General features: G+C 42.0%; 1 protein-coding gene across 2 annotated transcripts in view; it reads right to left on the reverse strand.

Moving 5' to 3' along the window:
- Window positions 1-7923: 7923 nt before the first annotated feature.
- klf8 (Kruppel like factor 8) overlaps window positions 7924-15096 on the reverse strand; it is a 72013-nt gene continuing 64840 nt past the window's right edge. For both annotated transcript variants that reach the window (XM_069669529.1, XM_069669518.1), the window contains exons 6-7: window positions 13379-13518; window positions 7924-13254 (exon numbers count right to left, since the gene is read on the reverse strand). In XM_069669529.1, the coding sequence (XP_069525630.1) occupies window positions 13073-13254; window positions 13379-13518 (322 nt within the window). In that variant the 3' untranslated portion in view covers window positions 7924-13072. The remainder of the gene's footprint in view (window positions 13255-13378; window positions 13519-15096) is intronic.

Raw genomic sequence — 15096 nt, forward strand, 5'->3', positions numbered from 1 at the left:
TTGTTCATGTGCAGCCACGAGCCGAACAGCCGCTGATGTTATCTTAGTTTTTGTTGACAGGATTTCAACAAATGATTAGCAGGGGCCTCCATCTCTTCAGAACAAACTGGAGATTAAAAGTTTCACCTTATCAATCAGTGTTTCTTCAACACTCTTTTGCGAGGCCTCCCGACATCTGATGACCACAATCCTTCATCTGGTTCAATTATATCAGACAAAAACAAGCAGGTTCTAAAAGGTGACGGTAATGTGACGCGCAGAGAGAAAGTAGATAACAAACTACAGACTGATTGGCTGTTGTGTCATTTATTCCCACTGTGTGATAGACTGTTTGATTTATCGATAAAGAGATAAAATGTCCAAAGTTTATGTTTATCGAGATCCTTTTATCGCCCTCCTTACTTCTTTGTGTGAGGCTGTGGGTCACTTGTATTTATCTTGCTGTCATTGTCACTTGTATGTTTGGCTTTGCTTTGCTTGTTGTCAGAATTAAATGAGAGTTTGTGTGATAGATTTTGGATTTTAAACTCACTGCGGACGTGTGACTTCTAAAACATCCTGTGCGAGGAACATTTGGTTATTGGTCACACCTTTTGACAAAACCAGAGCGCTAACAGAGTTAGCCCTCCCCTTTGCATCGACTCCTCTGCTCTGTTCCAGTAGGTTGAGATACCAGCTTGTGTTTGCGTGACGCGTCAGGTAAAAGATGACCCCACCAGCGGGCCTCTCTGCCAGGGCTGCGTGACACAAGAGAACCTGCTGGTTTGCCGCAGGGGGAAAAGAGTCAACAGTTAAGCAAGAAGAATAAGTCGGAGCATAAAAGTATAAAGGTTCAGAGGGTGGAGTCGGACGCTCTATTTTGCTGCCAGCGAAAGTAATCGTTTGTGCCAAGATGCTTTCAGCAGGCAGCCTCAGAGATTTGCTTCATCATCTGGGACAACGCCCTCATTGCTAACACGTAATGTACTCTGCATGTGTGTGCAGGGGTGATGTGAATGTACAGCCACAGCTCATGTAGCAGAGCACGATTTGGATCTTTAAACTTTGTGTACAAGACTGAGAGAAAAAATGTTTTACTTACATATCCTGTATCAGAGCTTCTGTGTTTTTTCCTGTCTCTCTGCTTCCCCAAACACATTTACTTCCTTATCGTGTTAACCCAGAGATTAGTCCATCGTTATAAACAAATGTGTCCTCCGTTTCCGGGATGCACCTCATGGATCCTTCGCGACCCAACGTATCCTGAGCTGCATCGCGCGCCAACTCAAACGAAATGGCAGACTTTTACTTTTAAATGTAAAAGTTTTTGGTTTCAACTCAATCAAATAGCTGCGTTACACATGTTTAAGAAAACCAAAGGGCTCTTGAAACAAATTATCTTTAAAATAACAGTTTAAGTTATATGACTTTAGTTATGCTAGCTAGTTAGCCCGCAAGCTACCTGTTGCTAGGGGACAGGAGGGGCGTTTGGTGACGCAAGGGTAAGGGCGGGAACAGCTGGTGACGCAAACAGGAAATGCTCTGTAGATCAGACCGTCTCATTTCAGTTCGGCTTTAACGGTCTGCGTGGCTACGAATGGCGCCTCCTGCGTGGACGGCCTCCTTCGAAGGCTGCAGCCCGAGGATTGGGACACAGCTGTTGAGCAAATTTCAGTTTGCGTTCAGTGGGTCGGCACTGTGAAGGTTTGACTGATATCTGAAACCATCATTACCATCCAATAGGATTCCGATGCAATGGAAATATTGTTCAGTACTCCAGAAAATAGAGCTGATCTTAGCTACAACTTCCTGTCCACATTGAACCTGTTGGCTAAGCTACGAGCCAGAAAGCTAATGGTAGGCTAGCAAGATTCAAAGTCAATAACACGGCGTACAGTTGACACAAAGTAAATAACATTTGACAATATGTTTAACAAGAGTAGCTAGCTAACCAGCCACGTTATTGTCCTCAAACCAATATGTTCATGAGCAAATAACAGGCCATGTTTACTGTGAAGTCGAGAGTTTTGAGTGAATGGGAGAGTGTGAGATGATCGCTAATGAAATCCAAAGAGGAGCTTGTGTGTCACAGGCACCTCCTGTGGTGTTCAGAGGTACTGCAGGACGACGCTACAGTTTCTCCCTTTCATTTCTTCAGCTGCATCCCACTCGCTAAGTTTTCATATTCCCCGAGTGTGGTGAAAGAAATGTTCACGTCCCTCGTTGTAATCAGATGTAAGCTCGTTAATGTGTCATGTAAAGTGTAAACAGGCTGATACGTAGTCACACTTTAATTTAGAACAAGGAACAGACCTTTCAGCCAATCAGGATCGAGTATTCACCATGCCCATGGTTTAACAAAAGTTAAATAGGTCACTGATTTGCATATTTACAACCTGTCCTGATGTTCCCAGATGTTTGCCAGCACTGAAGTTGGCAGCAGCAGCACGACATGCTGTTCTCTGCAGGTACCCAGATGACTCACCTGTTTACCTACAATCGAGTTGGGTTTCAATTTGCTGTGTTGGTATATTTTCTTTGGCCTCAGTCTCCTGGTCCTTCACCCTAGGGCCTGCTGAAGCTGCAGCTCATTCCAAGTAAGTCGCAGCGGTAAAAGTCCTGTTAAAACTTGTCTCACTGATTCTGCTGCAGTCTGCTGTCCTCTCTGGAGAACAGACACTGAGCAACGTGGAGACTCTGGTTTGGATTGTTTAATTGAAACCCTGATTTTAAGGCCTAAAAACACAAGAAACACTTGGAAAATAAAATGGACCGACTGTGAATCTCGAATTTCTTCTTAAGAGTTTTTGTACCTGCTCTGATGTGATTAAAAACTAGGAGAAACAAGGGTCACATTCACAGTTCATCACTCACTACATATTTATATCAGCAGCTACAGCCTGATTGTTTTTTATTACTAATATTTTCAACTGCAATAACGACTTAAAAGAACATTATTTTTAATATTTAAACTGTGGGTCAGAACCCTAGCAGCACAGCTCTGCACATTCTGGAGCCTGTCCAGGGATTTGCTGGGAATCCTGCAGTGTTGTGACCAAGTCATCTTTACTCAAGTCTCAAGCAAGTCTCAAGTCATCTTTTCTTGGGCAAGTCAAGGCAAGTCGAGTCCTTAGTTAAGGCAAGTCAAGTCCCTTTTTTTCCACCCAGGATCCAGCCCTCTCACCTGTAGTATCCGGTCTTTATAAAGAGAAAACACAAGGTGTTAGCAGCCCGTCTAATAATTATAATATTGGTCAGTTTATATAACCTGTTCAAAAAGTATGACAGTGAATTGTATCTGTGTTATCTTGGCACAGACGCAGCCATGATGATGGTCTGCTCTGAGACCGTGTTGAGTAGTAACGAGTACGACTGATGAGGCTTCTCTTTGGGCGCTTTGATGTTGCGTGTTGCCATAGCGAGGAGTTTGACTGACAGCCAGTCATCCAATCAGGACAATCACATACCGCGGAGCTTTTTGAGTCGTCCAATCCTGACTCCCAGTTTGTGCTGCGTACATACTTGATAGTTAGAGAGAAACTTGACAACATTGAATTTAATTATTTTCTATTTAACAGCTAACATTCAAACTTAAGAACACATGCAAGTCATCAGAGTCATCATGCCTCAAGTCCAAGTCATCAAAACAGTGACTCGAGTCGGCTCAATTCCAAGTCATCAAGTCTCAAGTCCACATCTCTGGTATCCTGGACAGGCTCCATTGCAGTAGTCCAGATGTGAGGAAATGAAGGCATGAGGGTCTCTGTCACGGAGTCAGGGAGTGATGATCGGAGGACATGTTTCTGAGGTGGTAGAATGCAGAGAATTGGAGTATAATGCATATATATTTATCTCTTTAAATATATTTCTAATCGAGAATGATAGACCGATTGATCGGGCCGATAAATGACATTTTGACATAATGGGAGTCGGACGGTGTCTGCGCTCAGAAGGCTGATGAAACAAAATCTGTCTGCATACACAGGCAGCCTCGTCTGTGCGGCTGGCTTGAAGCATGCGCTTCACGGAGTCTGCTGTAGGTACCTCCTCTACACAGTCTACACTCACCTCCCACAACAAACCTGCCGGACGTCACATGCATATGTCACACATAAGGCCACTGTTCTTAAAGGGGAAGGCTTTGTTATTATAATTAAATTGTTGTATTTTATCAAATGCAAAAATAAGCAACAACATGATATCGGCCATCGGCAGCCCTGCCCTCTAAATATCGGCATCAGCCACTGAAAAACCCATATCGGTCGACCACTAGTGGAAACACCTGAACTGTAAAAGTATTTATTATTTTCATACAGTGAGCATTGCCCAGATTATAAGCATCACATAATTAATGCAGTGGCCATCAGTAGAATTGTTCCCACAGTTATTTAGCAGATTTGTCACATACAGAAGAATGTTCATCAAAGTTTGTCATCAGCTGTCTTTATATAAACGAATAAATTATTTATTCTAACTGTTCTCATGCAATTAGTATGAAACAAAATGATACAAGACAAATAATTAATATACCTTCTATTGATTTCTACATCTATTTCTATGTGTATATATACGATATCTAGGAAGGATAGATGGGTAAGTAACTCGCAGCTGTCCTGTGTCTGTCTGTCTGTCTGTCTGTCTGTCTGTCCACACTGGCTGCACTGAAGCCGCTGAGTCAGACATGTTTATGTTTGAGCTTTCTGCTACTTTTAGAACATGCAGACACATGTCATATAGAAATGTGTCTTTGGATAAGGGATGTGCATGTTCGATCGTCAAACTTCTTCATATCAGACTGAAGCAAACATTCAGGAAGTACACTAACGACCGGCGTGTTCCAACAAAAGCCAGAGAACATCACTTGACGTGTTTGGGATGAAATTCCCTGCATTGCTTCATCCGTCGTCTCTGTAAGACCTCTTATTATTTCTTTTCCTGAACACAAAGGTGCTGCGTGTTGAAAACTTTAAAGGCATCAGTAAACAGAACGGTCGTCTCAGTCAAAGTGCATTCAAGGTGAGGATCCTTTCGATGACAGAACCACGTGAGCCGCTCAAACATCTTTTGAGCATGGCCCGATCGGTACGCCTGTTTATAGGCGTTGTTTCACTGCTTACATTAATGACACAATAGCCGCTGCACATGGTGCCATGCCCAGTGACATTTGAGAAGAAGGAAAAGGGAAACCAGCCAACGGAGCTGTCAAAACAACCCACAGAGCTTCAGACTGGGACTTTTCACCAAGAAAGACAGGGATCAGCTGTATTGTTCACCAGGCTCTATACAGTTTAACAACACACCCACAAAGTATATATTGTAGTCAATGTTAAAACAGCCTGTCTACAGCGGCTGCTCTACATGCACGGTCAGACATGTGTAGTGTACACGGCCTGCAAGAAACCTTACACTCTAGGAAAACATCTGTGAGCATTGAGGAGATGTTTATGACACAGACACGCTTGGAAACTTTCTTTAATGAAATGCTCTGTCCTTCTTCCTCTTCAGGTGTGGTCATGCCATTGTGTTTTTTTTAACATGGCCATTGCAAAGATGCGTATGTGTTGGCACGAGTTAAAAGAAAATGAACTCTGGCCTATTAGAGTTGAGATTTTCTCTTCCCCTAGATTGTTGAACTCCTGAACTCTGCTGAACTTCATTTAAAAAAGCATAAAAGCATTTTAAAGTCTTACTTACCAAAGATCTACATCATGATTTAGTTATGTCTGAATCCCTTCCACCCATTTATTTCACTTAAATCACAGCAAAATCTGTGTCTTACGCCAGATTTAAAATGTTTGACTCTCTAGTTACAGTGAAACTTTAGCAGATGGACAGTCGCTCAGCAGCTTCAATAAAACGTTGATAGTTTGTATTCGCCGGCCACCGCTCCGTCTAGGCCCGGTGTGAGGAATTCTAGAGACAAATGTATTAGTAACAGAATACGAAACACAACTTTAAATTCAAAAACACACATACAGAAACCTGCAAAACAAAAAAACACTGCAAAACCAGTTTTTAAAACAGAAGTGCTCCAGGCCTGTAGGGGGCGCTTGGTGGAGCAGCTTTATTATTGACGGGAGAGAGAAAAGGAGACGAGGCGGTGGATTTATTGATTATCAGACCACATAATGATAGAAGCCGCTGCAGTGAGGTATGTCTGACAGGTCAGGAGAGTTAATCCAAACATCGTTCCTGGAGAAGGTGTTGAAGGGATGAGCTGTTGGGACCTCTGGATGAAGTTATGAACCTAGACACAACGGCGTCTGGTGTCCCGACACACCTGGAAAGACAACAGGTGATGTTTAATCAACACAAATGGACACAAAATTTTCCCACGAACAATATCTCGAGTGATGCTTGGCTTGTTGCCTTTGGTTACAACTGAGTATTAAGGCCACATTAAAGAAAAGAAATCTGAGATTACAAGAAAAAGTCGTAATTTTACGAGGAAAATCTCACAATATTATGCCAAAAAAGTCTTAAAGAGAAATAAGTCCTAATATTATTATGATTACAAAAAAGTATTAATTTTATAAGAAAAAAGTCTTAATATTATGAGAAAAAAATATTTAATTTTATATGAAAAAAGTTACAATATTACGAGAAAAAAGTCTTAATTTTATGAGAAAAAAGTCTTAATGTTAAAGTTACAATATTACGAAAAAAAGAAATGAGTCTGGTAACATTATGAATATATTCTTGTAAAATAACATTTTTACTCTTGAAGGTTTTTTTTCCTCTTTAACATGGCCCTAATGCTCTGTCGTAGAACACAGTATTACGCTGAATGTTCATAACTATGGCAGTCTTGAGGAAGAATGCATGTTATTGTCTATTATTTTCTGAGCCGCATGTTTTAAAGCGGGGAAATGCCTTTTAATTTCATAAGTGGAGGGAGAAGGGAACTTAATTATACACACAAAAAACACTTTCAGTCAGTTACGCCTCTCCTCTTCAGGTGAGCAGCAGTTTGGATGCCAGCAAGCAGGTATGAATCATAAAAATGATCTAACATTGTTACACACAGCAACAGTTTCTCTCTTTATGGCCTTTATGGTTGGTGTCTGTCTCCGTCTGTATGAATCCACTGACGCTGAGTGTGTTAATGATTGTCCTGATCATGACTGAGGGAGGCCAATAAAGCCACTCAGAGCAAACGGCACAGGGTTTCATTCAGAGCCAACACACACACACACACACACACACACACACACGATCAGAAGTTTTATGACTCTGCTCATGCACTTTATTCTGTATGTTTCTTATTTATTAACCTGCTCAGACCTCAGTGTTCTCCCTCTGTTTGACTTACAGATGAAGGATCCTGTGTCAACTTATGAAGTTTACTTACTTAACTTTTCAAGGATGGAATTCTGATTTAGTTAGTGATTACTTTGACTTAGGATGATGTTTACACCTTTATTTTTACCTCTGCTGACGCTGCCTCTTAGGCGTGACTTTGATGTTTTCTGGTGGGATTCCTTCAGTTGTCCTTCCATTCTCTGTTCCAGTGCGCCCTCTTGTGGACGACTACAGAACTTGCAAGTTTATCATATAGACAGTCTTTACTCATATTCTCATGAGTAATTTCTATGTGCAACCAGAATGAGAATATGGTATTAAAAGCATGAAAAGTAAAATATTAACCCTTTTGTAGCCCTCAAGAACCCCGTTGCTCTTTTGTCGAGGGAACCAGGGTGATGCTAACTTCCTGGTTTGACCCCCAAAATACTTCATCCCTGCAGCACTCCATTATTCGATGATTTAACTTTCTGCCGTCCTGGTTTGTATTTATGTCGAACAAATCATCATTTCAATGATTAAAAATGTAAAAGCTATTTATTTCCCGAGGACTTCATTTCCTCATTCCGTCTTCTGAAACACTGGTGATTCTGTAAAAGAGGATGACTTAATAAAATAAAGAGCACAGAGACACAGCAGGCGTTAAATTGCACCAAAAACATTTTTTATTCTATAAAAGAAGAGGGGAGGAACGGGGAAATAATCACAACTGTACAGGGAGAAACTGACTTTAGAACACCATGAGTCACAGTATCAAAAAGCTCACGTTTTCCTCACTGATCTTTACACATTTGTTCTGTACAAATACAAAAAAAAGAAAAAAATATTATTAATAATTGTATTATTATAATGATAACTGCATTGCACTGAGTAAATATAGTACTGGCCCATAGGTTACTGCATTCAAGAGAAAATACCTAAACGTTCTGGTCTGCAGAGGAAGTGATCAGCGGCGAGTCGACGCTCAGTGACGTCACCCTCTGACGTGAACTCTGCCCTGACGAGGTCTCACAGGGGATCAAATTCAGTTTCACTGCCTGTTCACAGAAGAACATTCCTGCTTTGTACAAAAACAGAAGATTTAGAAGAATACCGAGGGAAAAACAAGCTCGCACAAACTGCAAAAAACCAACAGGAAGCAGGAAGAAACACAAACACATGCATGAGTGTCCCTGCAGAATAACTCCAACACCAGCGTAAGACTTAGTCTGGGTCATCGTCCACAGGCTCTGAGATGTCAACACGGACTATCCTCTGTGTGATACTGGAGTTTTTACTCTCTGTGTGTTAAAACGACTAATTTTTACTGCTTAATGGTCCTCTGAGCTGATCGATGTGCTTGTTAGGAGATGGGGTAAGTGTTGAAACGCTTCCTGCCTCATTTACCTCGAGGGGTATCTAACTCTGCAGACAGTCTGGGTTTCTCTCAGCTTCTATCGGTGGAAGTCAAAGGTTTCTTTTGATGTCTATCCATAAAGCAATGCCCTGGATACTCTGCGTATTCCACACATGCTACTGTCTTGAGTTTTCAGAGGCACTGAAGAAATCCTTGTGAAAACTCAGCAAACAAGACAAAAATAAATGTTGTGTTGTCCTAATTCGGCCTCCATAGACTGAAGATACCGACTTATTTCTAAGGGCCATTATGCTAATGTTTTAGCATGTAGCGCCTGAGCAAAAAATCAAGCAATAACACATCAATAATTTGTGTTTTCTGTTTTAATTTACTGATTTCATGGATGAATTTTGAACAGGAGAAGATTCATAAGCATATTCAAATTTTGCATGTGTGAAACTTTGCTAAGAGAACGTTAAATAACTGGACTTTAGTCAGCGGCTAAGTTACTTTTAAACGTGATGGACCTGCTGTGAGTCTGGAGAGTATAAAACCAGCATTAAATCTCAGCCTGTGTACCCAAAATATCCAAAAAACACTGATTTTTTTAGCCCTAAAACCTGGAATTTTCCAAACACCTGACACTTAAGTGTAAAAAAAATGTCTTCTGACCCAAACCAGCTAATTCACACATTCACTAAGTGTTTGTTTAGTGAGATGAATCCCTAATGACCAATTTGCAATGTGGGTTATTTTTTTCTGCGGGTCTTTAATGTTCAGGGAAACCCACCGTCTGACACGCACGGACATGACATGCTCACCAACGTCACTATAAGAAAACAAGAAGGCTACTCTCCATGCAACAAGTGTGCACAACACAAGTGGGACCAACTCTTTTTTTTTAAAGAAACTACGAAACAAATGTATTATTAGATTCAAAATAAAAAAACAACACGTGATGAAACAGATTTCATCGAACCAACAGAGGAAGAAGAAAAAAAACAAAGATTTTTTCACATTTTCTAGTCAGTGTTAAAAATAGAAATTCACCCGTTACATTTACTCTGCACTTTTTGATTATATACATTTATGTACATGGATTTATCTTAATTATTTGTCATTGTCCTTAATGTCTTTATCAACAGTTTACAAAAGAAAGAAAATTGCAATCAAATGCATATACTCTTCTAGAAAGATGTGCTTAGTAACTATGTTTTTTTTTTTAGTCGAAGCAGACGGGGTGTTGGGAGAAATGGGGACACTGAGTTTCTCTGCTCTGCAAGAAAAGATGCAAAATCCTGCAAAACAAAGTGACTGAATTTAGTTCAGATTCTTTTTTCGCTTTTTAAAAACTGAAAACAGTGGAACTCATTTTATAACTCCATCCTCCAGCATGCCAACTTATATATTAAGATTTCATCATCTAAACCAGACGCAGACACTTTGCTAAGCAGGGACTTTTTATGCATCGTGCAGACCAAACAACTCTGCCCTGATCCCGGCACGCGCTCGGCTCACAGGAAGCCTGCACGTCCATCTCAGGTCTCATTCTGTGGAAAATCAGGTGTTCAACATTTTGCTCTCGCTGACTAGCTTTTGAAATGACAACAGCAACAGTGACTCCGAACAGCGAACGAGAACAGCGTCGCAAAAGCAAAACGTGTGCTGCCTTTTTGTGTGTAAAGGGTCACGTTAGGACTGTGAAGCAGCAAGCAGCTTCCGCACATCCTGACCTCCCTTTTAAAGGTACTACTAGCTAGTGCTCTACTACTGAGTTCAGAACAGCGCTTGGAGCGAGGTCTGCGTTATATGTTGCATAATCAAGTTCAGTCCAGAAGAGGAGCTGAAAACAGCCCACTTAAGACATGGACACCATGGGTCAAAGGGCAGGGTCGGGGCTTCACTTCTGTTCCAACTGTGTGGATAGTGAGGGAGTAATGTCTGGAACTTTAGGTGTTTTTGAGGCTTAATTTAGTTTATAATAAAAGAAAAACTCAGTTGAAAGAGAACTGAAACCCGACCCTGACAGAAATGCTAGTGAGGAGAGCGCTTAGTTTCCCCGTGGTTTACACCGCAGGCACAACGGACCCTGACGGCCCGACACAGTGCCTGGTTTTCTTCCAGAACCACTGACAGACGGTCTGGCCACTGTGGCTTCCAGTGGCGGCCATTTTGGCTCTTTGTCCTGCAGCTCCATGGATGTTTTATGGTCATAAAAGCAGTGCAAATGGAGCTTATATTGTTGGGTGTTTCTGCATGATGAGTGGCATTTGTGGCGTCCGAATTCTGACCAGCTTGATATAAAATAGTTCAATTATTTGGGATGTAAACAAATTAGACTGCAGCCGCTTTAAATTTGCCCAGCGAGGACCTTAATCAGAAACAAGTAGATCCTTTTTTAACTTTAAATCTGCTCGCTCTCCAGTGCCCTCTTTATGTGTTGTGCCAAAAGCAATCTAGCAGATCTCTACCGAAACCCTCGCTTGTGTTTCACAAGGCAAAATACTGAGTAGAAACTTAATAAAGGGAGAGTCAGAGTGTTTCTGTGCCCAGACGTCCTGTCAGTGGTTCTGGTTTCGCCCTTACAGATTGACTTCAGTTATTAAGGCTCAACGGGCAAGAGGTAAAAGAACAAGTGCCCGGAACACACACTCGTAAAAATCTTAAATTCTGATTATGTGTTTGTCTCAAAACATGCACACACACACACACACACACCCACAGACCCACACACACGAACAACACACACTGAAAACACACACTCTGAAAAGCTCCCCGAGTCCCTGCGAGAGTTTTTACTTGTAATCTCAAACCATTTGTGTCTCCTCCGTCTCTTTCACAGCCTCAACAAAAGGACATTTTAAAAACAAAACACAATGCTGTTCAGCTGACAGCGCCGAACCCGGCAAAGAAAACAAACACAGAACTGAAGGCCGTATTCTTAAAACAAAAACAACAACGACTCATGAAAAGCAAAATACTGTTATTGAAGAAGGGTCAGGAGCAGGTGTGTGCAGGGGGAGAACACGCTAAGGACAATAACGTGATTGATACACTAAAAACAAATGAATGTGTAAAAAGTTCACAGTCTTGTAGCTCCTTGTACCAAGGGAGGGGGGAGGGGGGAGGGGGTGTTAGCGGCTGCAGGGGGGGCGGGGCAGTCAGGATGAAAGAAGCATCTTTTAGATCTGAGCCTCAGACAGACGTTTGCAAAGAGGAGACGTATGTGTGACGTCACTTCAGCTGCTGTGGAAACCTCCCGACATGCAAACACACTCATACACTGATATGCACGTTAGGAGGCCTTCACTTTCAGGATTCATTAAAATGTTGTTGCCAACAGATTATCATTCAAAACGGACATAATCCAAAAGAGTTCTGGATGTTTTAGAGCCTTTTCCGAAACACCCTCAGGATCAAAATTTGCTCATTTCCAAATATCTGGAAACTATGAAGACTTTTAAATTAGTCCAAATATTCATGTTTCGAGCGGTTGTGGATATAAAACAACAAAGGTTTCATGTTCTGGATTTACATGCAGATATTTCCTGCCCCATTCGAGAGGAATTCAGCCAGACCAGGAACCTTTCTTGGCTCCGTAACTTCGAGCTCAGATTCAAGATGGAAATTAAATATGAACTGTTTTTGCCAAAGAGAAAATAATGTGGACGGCAACATGAAATATTAAACTTCAGTAGCCTTATTTATCTGTAGTCACATGGCGGCAATTTTCCTCTGACATCGGGCTCAGGGTGGAAAGTTCTCATTAGCTCACAGTCACAACAGCTAGCGTTAGCATTCAACCTAGCTAGTTAAAGGTTAAAGGTTCCTGACATAATCTGCGCCTATTTGAGGCATTTTTCTGGAGTCACCATTTTCCATAACTCCATCCTGCTTGTGGTGACATAACTCTCTGACTCTGACATGTAGAGAAATAATCATTTCAAAAGAAACATGCAGCTGAAGTGACGTCTCGCTTAATATTTCCCCTCTTCTTTGAGTTCAAACACAAACATGTAACTCCTCCTCTTGCCCCTTCCTCCTCCTCCTCCTCCTCTCCTTTGGATGGATGCATGGATGTGATGGATGGATGAACGCACCGCCTGATGGATCTCCATCAGTCAATCCTTCTCTTTGCGTCTTGTGAGATGGAGGATGGTAGGAAGGGGACAGTTACGGGTTGGGTGGACGGTGATGATGATGGTTATGTGTTGAAACACACACGGTTAAATTCCCCTCCACAGTGCGCACACACATACACACATTTGTGATATTCCTGTCATTTCAAGATGGAGAGGAGGAGGATGGAGACGCCTTTTTATCCTCAGGTGGGGCTTAAAATCCGGATGTGAGGGGAAACAGGAAGTAGTAGTAGGAGATTCATGTGGGTTAGGGGGGACTGGTACAAGATGTGCTGTGAGTGGGGGGAGGTTGGTTTGTAGGGGAGGTCACAGTTCACATCATGACGTGGCGGCGGCGGTGCAGGGAGAGGTGGTCGGACCGGGAGAAGGAGCGGTCGCACTCAGTGCAGCGGAAAGGTTTGATCCCCGTGTGCTTGCGGAAGTGTCGGGTCAGCTCGTCGGAGCGGGCGAAGCGCCAGGTGCAGCCCTCCCAGGTACAGTGGTAGGGCTTTTCTCCTGGAGGAGGCAGGAGACAAGGAGAAGAGTAAGGAGAGAGGAAAGGAGGGGAAAGGTTTCTAGGTAAACCGCTCCTTTAAATCTGGGTAGATTATGTTGTATTGTTGTATTCCTTGGGACTCACCCGTGTGTATCCTCCTGTGGGCTTTGAGGTGGGAGCTCTTGGTGTAAACTTTTTTACAGCCTTCATAGTCACACATGTGGATCCGCCTCCTCTTGACGTCTGGAGAATCTGGATCGACGGGCTCTAAATCCATCACCGACCTGAGAGAGGGGAAAGGAGGGAGTGAGTTTTTCCTGTAAAGTTTCTGAAATCAAAAATCTGGTGAAACAGAAAACTAAACGGATGACTCCATCACTGTTTGATTTTGTTGTTGTTGTGCATTCATTAATCAGCAGCCGGGAACACTTGCAGGCAGAGCTCAGAGAAGAAGCTGATTGAGCTTTGTTAAAGGGGGGGTATCATGCTAATGTCAAGCTTCATATTTCACTCTGTGATACCTGTGGAGTAGCTTAGCATCATTTACAGATTAAAAAAACTCTTTTCTCACCCTGCTGCTCTGTGCAGGCCCTCACACACCCTCTGCCTGAAACGACTCAGTAAGCTCTGTCCCTTTAAGAAACCCCGCCCCTACAAGCCCACTTTCTTCTGATTGGCCAGCTCTCTGAAGCCTGCTGAGTGACGTCACAAAGTGCAGAGTGCAGAAACACCTGTGTGAAAGCTGACGTTCACAGCAGCCTGCGGACTGAGCTGAGGAGCCTGGGGATTACTCCAACATACTTTGACCTACAGATCTGAAACTTCACCCATGTTTAGTCTGAACATCCAACATTGTAACATTACATATATATATATATATATATATATATATATATATATATATATATATACATGTCTTAAAATGTGAAACAGCATTATACACTCTCAGGACAGAAATAAAGTCAAGACAAGTCAAACATCCGGCTGTGTTTCTGGCTCCAACATTCGCAGCACATCAGCTGTCATTCCCCCGTAGCCTGTCCTGACGTGCTCTGCTTACCAGGAGTATAAAAGACACTGATTTTTAAAATGAAGCTGATCTTATTTAGCTTTATGTCTCATGAGAATCTCATGAGAAAAATAATACAGCCTTAAAATGTAATGAACAGGCTGCTCTCCAGTTGTTACCTTGAAGTCTTTGGACTCTGAAGAGAGACATGTCTGTTGGTCAGTGCTGTAAAATGCCCCGTGCAGAACATAAAGAGCTCCAAACCACACAGAGTAGTTTAAATGTAAGTTTATGTTGTTAATATGTAAATGAGATGCTTTCTTGATATATTTAACCTTTGTTCACTAACGTCCTTGTTGCTGTGGCTCGTAAACGTGTCATTGTGCTCCATGTTCTGTCCTTGAATTAATAAAACTCACACATTTGAAAACGGAAAACTCCTGAAGAAAATGTAACCAGGTGTGTTTGTGAAGCGATTTGCCTCTTTGTGCAACGATGTGTTTTAACTTTGCACAACAGAGCGATGCACCAGGTTCAGGTTCATGTGAAAGTGACATCAGGGCCACTGGGGGGCGTCAGAGAGTCGCAGTGTGTTGAACACAGCTGCTTCCACTTCAGCGTTACTGCCTCTTTCTTTCCATTGTTTATTTCTGCAGATCTTTTCACTCTCACATATTTTATCCCGTTTTTTCCCTCATTTTGGAGAATGAGAGTTGGAATCTTAAATCTTTTTTAGAAGTGAGTGATCAACTTTTTTCTACAGTTATCTTCAGATTTAACTGTTTTTTTATTGATCAATTAATTTTTATTTCTTTGACTGTGTAAATAAAGTTGAAAAAGCCTCTCTGTGTCT

This window comes from Semicossyphus pulcher, unplaced genomic scaffold (genome assembly GCF_022749685.1).
Source record: "Semicossyphus pulcher isolate SPU_LCO1_2020_fin unplaced genomic scaffold, fSemPul1.0.p SCAF_10, whole genome shotgun sequence".
NCBI classification, from domain to species: Eukaryota; Metazoa; Chordata; class Actinopteri; order Labriformes; family Labridae; genus Semicossyphus; species Semicossyphus pulcher.